Source organism: Macaca thibetana, chromosome 17 (genome assembly GCF_024542745.1).
Source record: "Macaca thibetana thibetana isolate TM-01 chromosome 17, ASM2454274v1, whole genome shotgun sequence".
NCBI classification, from domain to species: Eukaryota; Metazoa; Chordata; class Mammalia; order Primates; family Cercopithecidae; genus Macaca; species Macaca thibetana.
Genome location: NC_065594.1, coordinates 55,223,384 through 55,236,239, shown reverse-complemented (window position 1 = coordinate 55,236,239; position 12,856 = coordinate 55,223,384). Strand labels below are relative to the sequence as shown.

At 38.4% G+C, this 12,856-nt stretch overlaps 1 protein-coding gene across 6 annotated transcripts in view; it reads left to right on the top strand.

Moving 5' to 3' along the window:
* The window catches only part of TBC1D4 (TBC1 domain family member 4), a 206,866-nt gene that overhangs the window by 152,092 nt on the left and 41,918 nt on the right, over window positions 1-12,856 (top strand). For all 6 annotated transcript variants that reach the window (XM_050766430.1, XM_050766429.1, XM_050766428.1 and 3 more), the window contains exons 8-10: window positions 1,794-1,913; window positions 11,072-11,146; window positions 12,476-12,702. In XM_050766430.1, coding sequence (XP_050622387.1) covers window positions 1,794-1,913; window positions 11,072-11,146; window positions 12,476-12,702 — 422 coding nt within the window. The remainder of the gene's footprint in view (window positions 1-1,793; window positions 1,914-11,071; window positions 11,147-12,475; window positions 12,703-12,856) is intronic.

The following is a 12,856-nucleotide window of genomic DNA, read 5'->3' as shown; positions in this document are numbered from 1 at the left end:
AAATTTGATGAAACGGAGCCTGGAAATACGGAAAGCAGACGAGAGTGGGGCAGTGGATGAGAATAAAAAATAAGAGTTCAATGTGGAAATGTGTTTGAGATTCAATTAGAAAAATGAATTTGGTGCCCATAGAGGAATTTGAGGTGGTAAGTATGGAGGTTGATACATTTGGTGCCTATTGAGGAATTTGAGTATAAATATGGAAGACATGAGCTTTGATGTGGACCTGAAGTTAAAGGAGGATGTACACGAGATGTGCATTTTTGTGTGATGGATAAATCACAAAGAAATGATCATATAGGAGGAGATTTTAACATGTTAATGTTTTCTTGCTCGTAGCTAAGTTTCTGCCTCCATCATGCTCTCCTTTCCTTCATTTCCTTCCATTTATTCAACTGGTATTTACTGAGCAGTTACTGTGTGTCAGATATTTGCTAAGTGCCCATATAGTTTTTCTATTTTGTCACATTTGTTTATCTGGAAGCCTTAGAATAATGAGTGATCCCAGTGCTTTATACACCCTGAACCCTGTCCAGCCCACATCTATACCCATTGTTTTTTCTCCTTTCCTTTCTTGGTGGGGCCTTTCTTGCATCTGTAACTTCTTAACTGATTTGATGGAGCTAGTGCTAGTGTGGGCCCTTATTGCCTCCTACATAGACTGTGCTGAAGCCTCGAGTTCAGTTTGATCTTTCAGTCTGATTTTCCTGTCTTTTAGGTGTGTTTTTGAACACTCCTTTTAGATAACTGTCCCTAAAACATTACATTTACAGGGATTTCCCTCTGCTTATAAATTTGGATTACCAGTTCTTCCTATTTATCTGGCACTTAAGAACATTCAAGGCTTTTGTTTTCCAGCCTGACTTTCTCATGTTACCTTTTACTGTTCCCTTCTATTAGGCAGGTGCAGACGTAATTGCAGTTTTTGCCATTAAAAGTAATGGCAAGTAATATTTTAACTAAATACATGCACTGACTTTCTCTCCCTTAAGCAATCCACCTTTTAGGATTTTGCCAACAACTATCCCCAGTTCTGGGGAAGTCTTCATCCCTTTCTTCCTGCCTGTCTGAATCCTCTGTATTCTGTTCTTCGTGTTTAGACCCACAGCCAATCTTCCTGCTTTCGTATTTGATACTTACATGTGCTTTGTGTTGCTGTTCCCTCCCCAAGCAAATCATAAGGTTTCTCGCTTGAAAGGTTTTCGCTGCTAAGGACCATGTAGCTGCTTACTTCAATGGATAAAATACATAGAAAACCTAATATAGTGGACACATCGTAGATTCTCACACAGTTTGGTTCTATAGTTGTGATCTCAGAGATAAATGACCCACTCACAAATGAAAATGGAATTATAACAGAGGCATTACCATAATCCAGTTTTGTTTGGAAAATGCTTTGTTCTTTGGAACTTGTGTTCTGTGTTTTCCTTGGTAATTTGGATATAAAATATCTATCTTGGAAGGGATAGTTATAGATGTTAATCAGAGTAGCAGCAGTAAAAATTGACATCTCAAGTATGATTTTTGCTAAATGCAGCAGGAATGTATTCATGGAAAGGAAAGGCATGAAGGAAATATTTTGCATCTGTCTTTTTATTACATACAATATGAAAAATTAAACCCCCTTCCTTGTAATCATTGTGTTCACAGTGTGGGACTTAAATTATTACTTAATAATAGAGCTACTGAAGAATTCTTGTGATTTTTAATAGCTTAGTCTTAAGCCTATAATTAAAGTCTCATTTATCCTTGAGTATTTCCAAACTAAAATGTATCTGTTTTTCTTTTTTTAGACTATTTCAAATAGTACAATCCCAGAAAATGCAACAAGCAGTGGAAGGTTCAAACTTGACATTCTGAAAAATAAAGCTAAGAGATCCTTAACTAGCTCCCTGGAAAATATCTTCTCAAGGGTAAGATTGCGCTGATGGTCTTTTAAGTATGCACATCTGTGTTTTCTAACAGTTTAGCTTCAGTCCCAACAGGTTCACGGATTTCCTTAAAAAAAAAAAAAAAAGCCTAAGATAACTTTTAAAAATTAGTTAACAATGTGTTCTTTTTTTGTTTGTTTGTTTTGCTTTGTTTTTTTGAAATGGAGTTTCACTCTTGTCACCCAAGTTGGAGTGCAGTGGTGAGATCTCAGCTCACTGCAACCTCTGCCTCCTGGGTTCAAGCAATTCTCCTGCCTCAGCCTCTCGAGTAGCAGAGATTTCCTGCCTCAGCCTCTCAAGTAGCAGAGATTACAGATACACACCACCAGGCCTGGCTAATTTTTGTACTTTTAGTAGAGACAGGTTTTCACCATGTTGGTCATGCTGTTCTCGAACTCCTGACCTCAAGTGATCCACCTGCCTTGGCCTCCCAAAGTGCTAGCATTAAGGTGTGAGAGCCACCGTGCCCAGCTCAAAATGATCTTTTTTTTTTTTTTTTTTTCCTTTTCTTTGACACAGTCTTGCTCTGTCACCAGCCTGGAGTGCAGTGGCACGATCTTGGCTCACTGCAACCTCCACCTCCCGGGTTCAAGTGATTCTCTTGCCTCTGCCTCCTGAGTAGCTGGGACTACAGGTGCACACCACCACGCCTGGCTAATTTTTATATTTTTAGTAGAGATGGAGTTTCACCATGTTGACCAGGATGGTCTTGATCTCTTGACCTTGTGATCTGCCCATCTCGGCCTCCCAAAGTATTGGGATTACAGGCGTGAGCCACCATGCCCGGCCCAAAATGATCTTTCAAAATAAGTTTCCTTCTCAGATCGAGATTTATTCTGGGCCTTTATGTGAATTTGATCAATAGAGATTTAGTAGTAGAAATATATATGTATAGAAAAGGGGAAATAGAATATTGATGCTCAATACTGTAAGAACTTTAAAAATCATTTCCCATAGGAAGTTATAAAGAAATTATTTTTTTGCCCATTGTATTAGTTCATTCTTGCATTGCTGTAAAGAAATACCTGAAACTGGGTAATTTGTAAAGAAAAGAGGTTTCATTGGCTCACAGTTCTGCCGGTTAGAGTTCTTCCAGAGAGGCCTCAGGAAGCTTCCAATCATGGTGGAAGGCAAAGGGGGAGCGAGACATCTCACATGGTGGGAGCATTAAGAAGAGAGAGAGAATGAGGAGATGCTGCACACTTTTAAACAACCAGATCTCATGAGAACTCACTATCATGAGAACAGCACCAAGGCGATGGTGCGAAACCATTCCTAAGAAATTCATCCCCCGTGATCCAGTCACTTCCCACCAGGCCCCACCTCCAACACTGGAAATTACAATCTGACATGAGATTTGGGCAGGGACACAGATCCAAACCATATCACTCATTCTTAGAAACTTAGAGGCTAAGTGCTGAAAAAAGTATAAATTAATGGAAATTTATATATTCCATTTAGTAAGTGTATATATTCCATTTTAAAATAAGTAAAAGGGTTCCCCTTCAACTTTATTTTCCTCTTCCTGAACAATTCTTCCTTAGAGCTATTAGGTGAGGTCAACCTATGTGGATGTTTTGGGCTGTGGCATGGGGGACCCATGGTGGCTCAGAGCAGGGAGACTGTCCCTATGGGGTGTGGAATGTGGGGGTGGCTCGATGCAGGGTGTGGGAGCCTCTTGCACTGACGAGGGAATCCGCAGAGAAGGGGAACCTGGTTTGGGAGGTCGCAGGAGGCAGCATACTGGCAGAAGGAAGGCCCAGTGCGGGTGTCAGAGTCACAGTGGAGGGGAGCGGGCATTCACAGGGATGAGTGCCTGAGCAGGCTGAGGATGTGCATGTGTTGGGATGGCAGCCCCAGCATGGAGTGGCACAGCCTGAATGGGATGAGGACAGTGTCTGTGCAGTGGTCATTGTGGAGATGGGTTATGTACACACAGGGACTGGTGAAGTAAGTAAATGTCTTAAGGAGAGTGGAATCCAGGGAGAAAGAAAGTACTAATATGAAAAGGGTAGAAATTAGAATGAACCCTGCCTTGGATTCAACTTGGAGGTATCACACTAAAGAACTTACTCATGTAACCAAATACCACCTGTTCCCTCCTGGCCAACATGGTAAAACCCCGTCTCTACTAAAAATACAAAAAAATGAGCCAGGCATGGTGTTGCGTGCCTGTAATCCCAGCTATTCAGGAGGCTGAGGCACGAGAATCACTTGAACTGAGGAGGCAGGGGTTGCAGTGAGCTGAGATCATGCCACTGCAATCCAGCCTGGGAGACAGAGTGAGACCTTTTCTAAAACAAACAAACAAACAAAAAAACCCACCTGTTCCCCCAGTAACCTATGGAAATAAAAAAATTACAAAAATAAAACTTGGAGGTATCAATATAAAATCATGATATTTATATACATTAAATATAAACATACAATCATATAGAAATATATATGCAAATATAAAAATATGTAACTATAAACATAAGTATATATGTATACGTTCTACTAGACAGAACCAAGATTCTGAGAAACATGGCGAATTTCAGGACTGTAGGAAAAGTACAAGATGAACCCAGAATATCTTGGTGTTCTAGATAGTAGGAAAATGTTCGAAGAAAGATGGTGATGTGTCATGAGGACATAAAAACCTTGAAAGGGCTCCCACTGAGAAAATACGAGCATTGACATAAATGATAGCCACAGATAATCTAACTTATTGCATAAAATGGGAAACTGTTTTCTGATACAAAAAATAAATGAATATATTGAAAGTTTGATCATAAAGAAGATATTCGCTGTATGTAATTAATATTTATTAATTACTAATGGGAAAATAACTTTACAATGGAGAAGGCTGGCAGACACCACCAATTTGATCACCAAGTGATCAAATTGAACATCATCAGCAGTGGGACAAATTGCAGCCCTGTGCCACCTGATATAAAGAAACAGCACTGCTTCTGTGTATTCCTGACAAATAGGCAGTGCCTGAATCTAATCATGGGGAAATGTCAACAAACCCACATTGAGGTGGAGTCTACAAAATAACAAGCCTGTTATCTTCAAGAAAGTCAAGAACAGGTTAATATCTCCAGACTGAAGGACCCTAAAGAAACACAAAAACTAAGTGGAATGGGAGATTGTGAATCAAATCCTTTTGCCCTAAAAGCCATTATTGGGACAACCAGTGCAATTGGAGTGAAGTCTGAAGATTCAATAGTATTATACTGCATCAATGTCAGTATCCTGGTTTTGAAAGTTGTATTTTAGTTATATTGGAGAATGTCCTTGTTTATAGAAAATACACAGTAAAGTATTTCAGACTGATGGAGCTTTATATTGGCAACTTATGTGAAAATGGTTGTGGGAAAAAACATTTTTGTACTATACTTATAACTTGCCTCCGCATTTGAGATTGCTTCAAAATGAAAAAAGAGAAGTGATTGTTTTAAACCTGCTTATCACACATACCTCACAAAGCCCACCCAGGGTGCTTTTTTAAATTTATTTTTTCTGCTTGCTGTTTTCATGTGTTAATAAATAGCTCAGATTATTAATGGATCAGAAACACTGCCATTGTAGGATCATCAATAAGGGCTCTTTTCTGTACCCAGCACACTGCCTGTGAAAACCAAGACTGGTTGGGTGGTAGGTGTTTTAACTCCTATGAACAAAGTTTCAAAATGTACCTTGATGACTTTTTTAAGTCTCTTGGCCTTTATGTTAATATACAAATAAAATTTCACCCTCAGTGTATAAGTGTCTTCCTTAGTGATCTCTCAGTGCCTTTAAAGAGGCAAATTAGTGATATAAATTCTTAGACTTTGAGAGGAACTTTGAACTAACCATTGAACTCTATTTGCAAATGCGTAGTTTTTAAAAACATTATTTCCACCTGTTTAACCTTAATAGCATTGTAAGAATATGTTTAAATAGTTGGATACATTTTGATTCTTTCCATGTTTGTGCAATAGAGCATTAGGACATAGTAACTTCTGATATGCCGTGTTGCAGCGTTCCTTGTTTTGTTTCTTCGTTATGGCTCAAAATACTTTTCTAGTTATTTCTCTTAATGATAGAGATACTTTTAACTTTAACAGAAGCCCTGCAGCAAGCATGATCGATTGTGAATGCCATTATTTTATTAGTGGAAAACTGAATCTCAGAAAAGAACATCTAGGAGATTTGTCAGAAGTATGCCACCACAAATTTCATAAAATATTTATGCCTTTTTCCTTCAAAATTTATAAATTAGTAAAATCCTGGTCCTTACTCCAGACCTACTTAATCAGAAACTCTGGGGGTGGGGTCCAGCAATTTGGGGTTCACCAAGCCCTCCAGGTGATGCTGATGCAATTACACTTAAGGTAAGTGTAATTCTTAAAGCACCAGCATCAGAAACAGCATCAGCTACCTGAATTGAACACAGTGTTTAGTAAAAATTTTAGCAGAGAAGACCATTTAAGTAGGTGTCAGGGTACCTGAATGTAATACCTGGCCCTAGCCAATTTTATATTTATGATCTTGGATGAATTATTTGCCTTTTCTAAGCCATAGTTTTCCCATTTGTGAAATGGATATATTAATATCCGCTTGCCTCATGTAATTGTGAGGATTAAATGTTAGTATGTTAGGGAAATATCACATCATAGATATGAGGTAGTATATTCAGTGGTAAGCTCAAAAGCTCTGTCATTTACAAAATGGCAAAGGGTATTTAGGGTAGTACTTTCTTTATCTCCATTTAGTACCTTGGCATCCTGCATAATACTTGCAGTGCCAACTTTGAAGTCTTTTTCGCATGCCTTCAATTGCTGTAATGACATTTTCGCAAGGGCACAGCCAATCTGTTTTGATCAAGGTGGATACCGTAGCTTTTGTTTCCCAGAGTGATGCCAAATGACATAAATGTTGCGACGTAACAAGGTCTTGCTTGTACCATGTGCAACAGAATGCACTTTTTGGGCAGGTTGGCAGCTCCCCATGTTGTATTAAAGGTTACATAGCAAAAGGGCAAAAGGGGTTTTGTGTACTTCCAAAACTTGTTTTTTTTTTTTTTTTTTTCTCCTGCTGAGTTGTATAGTAGAAAATTCACACTCCAGTTTTGGAGTTTAGCTCATAATTGCTGCCATTTTTAAATGTCAAAATATTTTATTTAGCTAACTATAGTTGTTTATGAAATAGGATCCATTTTTTAAATGCCAAGAAGCTCAGCTCATTAACCACTAAAAAGCGGGTCCAAGAGAAAGGCCCTACCACGTGAATTAGTGAATCATAATGTCGTACAACAGAAAAAGCTGTCTGTTCAGAGGTGAAAATCAGAATCATGTAATGGCTATCTGTTGCTTTTTTTTTTTTTTTTCAGTTGTTTTCCAAAACAGAAATATTTACTAATATAAATTTTATTTTATTTTTTTGAGATAGGGTCTTGCTCTGTCACCCAGGCTGGAGTGCAGTGGTGTGATCATAGCTCACTGCAGCCTCAAACTCCTGGGCTCCAACAGTCTTCCCCCCTCAGCCTCCCAAGTAGCTAGGACCACGGGCACATACCACCAAGCCTGGCTAATTTTATTTTTGTTTTTTTATAGAGACCAGGTCTTACCATGTTGCCCAGGCTGGTCTCAAACTCCTGGTGTCAAGCAATCCTGCCACCTCAGCTTCCTAAAGTGCTAGGATTACAGGCATGAGCCACCATGCCAAGCCAATATTTACTAATATAAAGTGCAAGTTATTTTGAAAATAGTACCCATTTTCTACTTTCTTCAGAATAATGTCCATTGTCTTTACTTGTTGAAATGTGTGAAGTGGTAGAGTATAGTTTTAAAGTAACTTTGTTTTTCTTTGTGCACAAAAAAAGCATATGTGGGTAAAACACCACTATGAGTAAAATAGGTGATTTCAGGTGTTTTTCTAATAATAGGAATGGTTTGATACCATCTGACTACTTTGTCTGTTATGACCAAATAACCTGTCTGAGATAACCAGGCAGGTGGGCGTGTAAGTAGCGCTAAAAATAACAGAAAGCAATCTTGTCTTTACTATATTTTCCTCTTGGCTACACACACTAATCCAATAATTTATTAGCCACAAATACAGTTTTTATTATTGGAAGAATGCCAATTATAACATAGAACTGAAGAACTGAAAAGAATTTGATGATGTTCTAGGACATTTACAAAATTCCATGTAACCTCTGTAGGCTAATTAGCTTTATCTGTAATTCTCTTTTTCACAGAGCCTTAGTTTAGGGATGTAGTAGTAGTTTAGGGATGTAGTTAGTTTAGGGATGTAGTAGTTAGTTTAGGGATGTAGTAGTAACAGCTCAGGAGCTTCACTTGAAAATTGTGCTTCCTGTGTCAAAATTGCTGCCCTTTCTTTTAACTAGCTGTGTAAACTTGGGCAATGTAATCTGTCAGAACTTCAGTCTCTGTATCTGTGAAGACGGGCTAAATAACCATACTGACCTCACAATTGGTATGAGGATTAAGTGAGCTAATGCACTGTAAAATGCTTAACGTAGTATATGGCACATGATAAGCATTCAACAATATTAGGTGCAGCTATTAATTTTATTATTGTTTTAGTTATTATATAGTAAGCCATTGGAGATAAAGGTGTAATATATCAGATAAGAATAAATATTGCTTTACGAAACAAGGTCGGATGTCATAAGTAAAACAGTCATCTGAAAAGAAGAAAGAACTGTTAAACTTTCTGATAGTAGATGTAAAAAGAAAAATTCAAGAGACTAGGAAACTAGAGTTGAAAAAAACCTTTCAGAAAATGGAGCAAAATTCAAAGAAAAGGGAAATAGGAGAACAAGGTAAAAAATTAAAGGATCTGTCAAGAACCTAAACAGTAGGAGTTCCAGTAAGAAAAGATGCGTGCAAGGAATTCTTTAAAGAAATAATTTTAAAAATTTATCAGAGCTAAAGATCATGAGTTTCCAGATTTAGTGAACTCAGAAAGTGCCCAACAGAGTGACTGCATAAAAGTCATGTTAAGGCATGTTGTTGTGAAATTTCACAGTGCCAAAGGGCAAACTTAGATTCTGTTCCAAAGAGAAGCAGCAGGTCAGACACACAGGCTCTAGAGTCACAATGGCTTTAGACTTCTGAACCAAAGGACATTTGAGCAATGCTAAGATATTTGGAAGCAAAATTTCCAACCACTACAATGTACAATATCCAGCCAAACTATTAGTGAAATGCAAGCATAGACTAATGACACTTATGGGCACGTACATTTAAAAAAAAATTTAATTCCCACTCTCCCTTTCTCAGAAAGCACCTGGAGAATGCGCCTTTCCAAAATGAGGAAGTAAACTAAAAAAGGAGAAGACATGGGACCAAGGAAGCAGAAATTACAACAGAGGAGGGGGTCAAAGGGAATTTCTAGGTTGATAGTGAAGGAAAATCCTAGGAAACTTTGTAGAGCAAGCCTACATTGTAACACGTCCAGTCCAGACTGGGGCAGAAACACAGAGGTCTTCATAATGGTTGCTTTAAAAAAAAAAAAAAAAGAAGGAGGGGGAGGGGGAAGGGAAGAAAGAGAGAGGGAGATTAATGGTTTATGTGGTGATGTTTGGACCATATTGTGAACTGTTGGAGAGTTCTGTAATATATTTGTGATTGCTCAAGTAGCCACTAACTCCATGAAAAACAATATACAAGATATGAGGTGTAATCAAACATAATCGTAGTAAAATATGTAGCTCAGCTGCAAACAATATTAACAGTCATAATAATCTAAGCACAAAGTACTGATTTGACCAAAATTCATGATGTAACTATATTGAAGGAAGAAGGGAAGAAAGGTGTGTGTGTGTGTGTGTGTGTGTGTGTGTGTGTGTGTGTGTGTGTGTGTGTGTGTGGTGGAACTGGGTATATAATGAAGTAAGAATATTAAAGTTTCATCTTCCAGAATTAGGAAGTCGATAGATCGTTTCTAAAATGGAAAGCATAAGGAACAGTAGGATAAGCTTTAATACCAGAAATATCAATATAAATAATGTCAAGGTTTGCTTTTGGGGAGTGGGATTCAGAGTGAGAGAGAGGGGGTAGATGACCACCACTTTTCATTATAAACTTGATAGCACAGTGTCACTTTGGAAACTTTGTGCTGATATTACTTTCCTTAAAAATTAAAATGAAATTCAACCCCCTCTTACCCCCAAGTAAACCTAAGAATGTTTGCAGACAGAGTTGAAGCCTGGAAAGTACTATGCAAATGTTATGCATTGTTAAAAAATTTCGCAGGGTCACTGTCACATGGATCTAACCGGTGTTTCCACTCATTCTTTTTTAGAACTTCGCCACATGCTGTAGAGTTGTGTGGAACTCCTCAGTCTGTGTTTTGTCTTTTGAGACCTTGTAGATGATGAGGTTCCCAACCTGACTTGTATCCTCTTTCCTTCTACAGTTGGCCTCAGTCCCTTCCTGTTTAAAGTGAGGGGGAACAGACAAAATGATCTCTTAGGTTCTTAGGTCTCTTAGATCTTAGGTGATCTCTTAGATCTGTTTCTGAGATCATTTGTAAAATCCCCATCAAAGGACTATGTGAAAAAAAATCGATAACCAATTCACTAATACTGAAGCAGACTGATATCTAGTCTTCCAAAATTAAATGATTTATTGAAATAGTATGGCATTATGGAATAATGAATGAAGCAAAATCTTTAAATTTTAGAATGTGGTTTTCTTTTCCATGTGTTTTTTCACTGATGTTTATTATAATCCTATAATGTGAATTATGATGTTTTGATCTAGGTTGTATGTATTAAGTCATTTTCTAGATAGCTTTTCTCATTTGTTTTGCTGTATCTTCCACATTTGAATCTGAGACAGAGTTAATGGGGCCCTTACTGAACTTATGGGTGAATAATGTGTAATCTTGTAACCAAACTAACTTCAAAAAGCTTGGCCTGAGTATCTAGTTATCTAATGGCTGATTTAGAAGTAATGGAAATAGATCAGGAATGGTTCTTACCGTGCTATAATGACTATTCATATAGCCAACACATTTAAGTGAACCACAGAAGGATCAATTTAATGCTAACATTAAGAGGCCAACTGGAACTACCTTTTATAGTTTTGAAGTAAAATGTTACATCACATGAAGCACTTAACTTTATTCTTTTCACTCAGGGAGCTAACAGAATGAGAGGTCGGCTTGGAAGTGTGGACAGTTTTGAGCGGTCCAACAGTCTTGCCTCAGAGAAGGTATCTAACTAGAGCTTATTTACACTAATTACAGCTTAACAAAGTCAGCACCGATATGGTAATATGCATGCTCCAGTATTTTATTATGAATGCTTTATAGCTTTTTAAAAAATAAATATTTGAGACTTTATTATTTTAAATAAGAAGATTCTAGGCATTAGCATGTAGTTCCTTATTCCCTTACAGGCTAACTGTGCTCTGTTAGGCTTTTCATTGTTTGGAGATAGTGTGCTTTGGACAACAGTATTTGAGCAACTATTGATCCAACACCTTATAAAAAATGAGCCATAGATTACTAATTATATACTTGTACAGTGATTTTATTTGTTCCCTTCCTGTGTTACTTTTCCCCCCTCATTTTTAAAACTCATTTTAACTGCAACATCAGGAGCTTCTTTATCTCATAGACAACTCGCAGTGGGTTGGGTCTCCTGTTTCCTGCGTAGTGCAGTATGTCACCTGAGGCACATGCAGCCTATTTTTTTAAATGGAAATATATTAAAATATTTCTATTAAACTTTCTGTTGATGGAAGTAGGGACTTTAGTCCAGCTATGAGTCTATTATCACTAACCCATGTTTATCAAGCTGAAGATTTCTACAGTGGTGCCTGTTCTGGAAAGTTTTAACAGCATACCTGTCTAAATTGAAAGATTTATGATTTCTACCCATGCAATAGGAGATGCATTCCAGCATAGCTCGGTTTTCATTCATTTCCTGTTTTTCCTGTGTTTTTAAAGAAATTTACCTCAGGGAACATGTAATTGAATAGAAACGTCCACAGTGAGGGAAGACACTTAACAGATTTTATTTTCCGGAAGGCTTTGCCATGAGACTTGGACACTTAGGCATTGTAATACTGTTTTGGCAGTACAGGAAGCATGCAGTTGATATGTCACGGAAGCCAGGAGATACGGAAACACAGACTCCACCCTCTTTGGTCATGATCTTTTTTCATCTCTCTGGCAACAGTGAGAGAAGTACAGTAGCTATAGCATTTCGTGGCCAAGTGTCAGGGGAGAGAATACCTTTCACTTTTTGTCATCCCTCTCACTTTCTGGCCTGTCTTTACGGATGCTGTCTTACAGCTGCTTATCCGAAGATAAGTGGGTTGTGGTGATACTGATTACAGCTGCTTATCAGAAGATAATGGCTTGTAGTGATACTGATTAGCCTATGGCATAAATTCAGTAAAAGGGGGAGAAAAAAAGCAGTTTTGTCATGACTCAGGAGGAAGATGAGGCACACTGTCACTTTTGAGCTCTGTGTTTTGGCAGGTCTGCCATGACCCACTTGGGAAATAAAGGGCTCCCTTCTGCCTGTGTTTCAGGACTACTCACCAGGGGACTCTCCACCAGGGACACCGCCAGCGTCCCCACTGTCCTCAGCTTGGCAAACGTTTCCCGAAGAGGATTCTGACTCCCCGCAGTTTCGAAGACGGGCACACACGTTCAGCCACCCACCTTCAAGCACAAAAAGAAAGCTGAATTTGCAGGATGGGAGGGCTCAGGGTGTGCGTTCCCCTCTGCTGAGGCAGAGCTCCAGCGAGCAGTGCAGGTGAGTCTGACCCTGTCTCCAGGATGGGACCTAGATTCTCATGGCACACAGTTTGGATTACTCTGGAGTCAAGGTGGATGGCGAATTTATGCTGTTGCCAACTTTCAGTTTTGAGAACCACCATAAAAACAATTTAAGTCACCTTATTTACTAG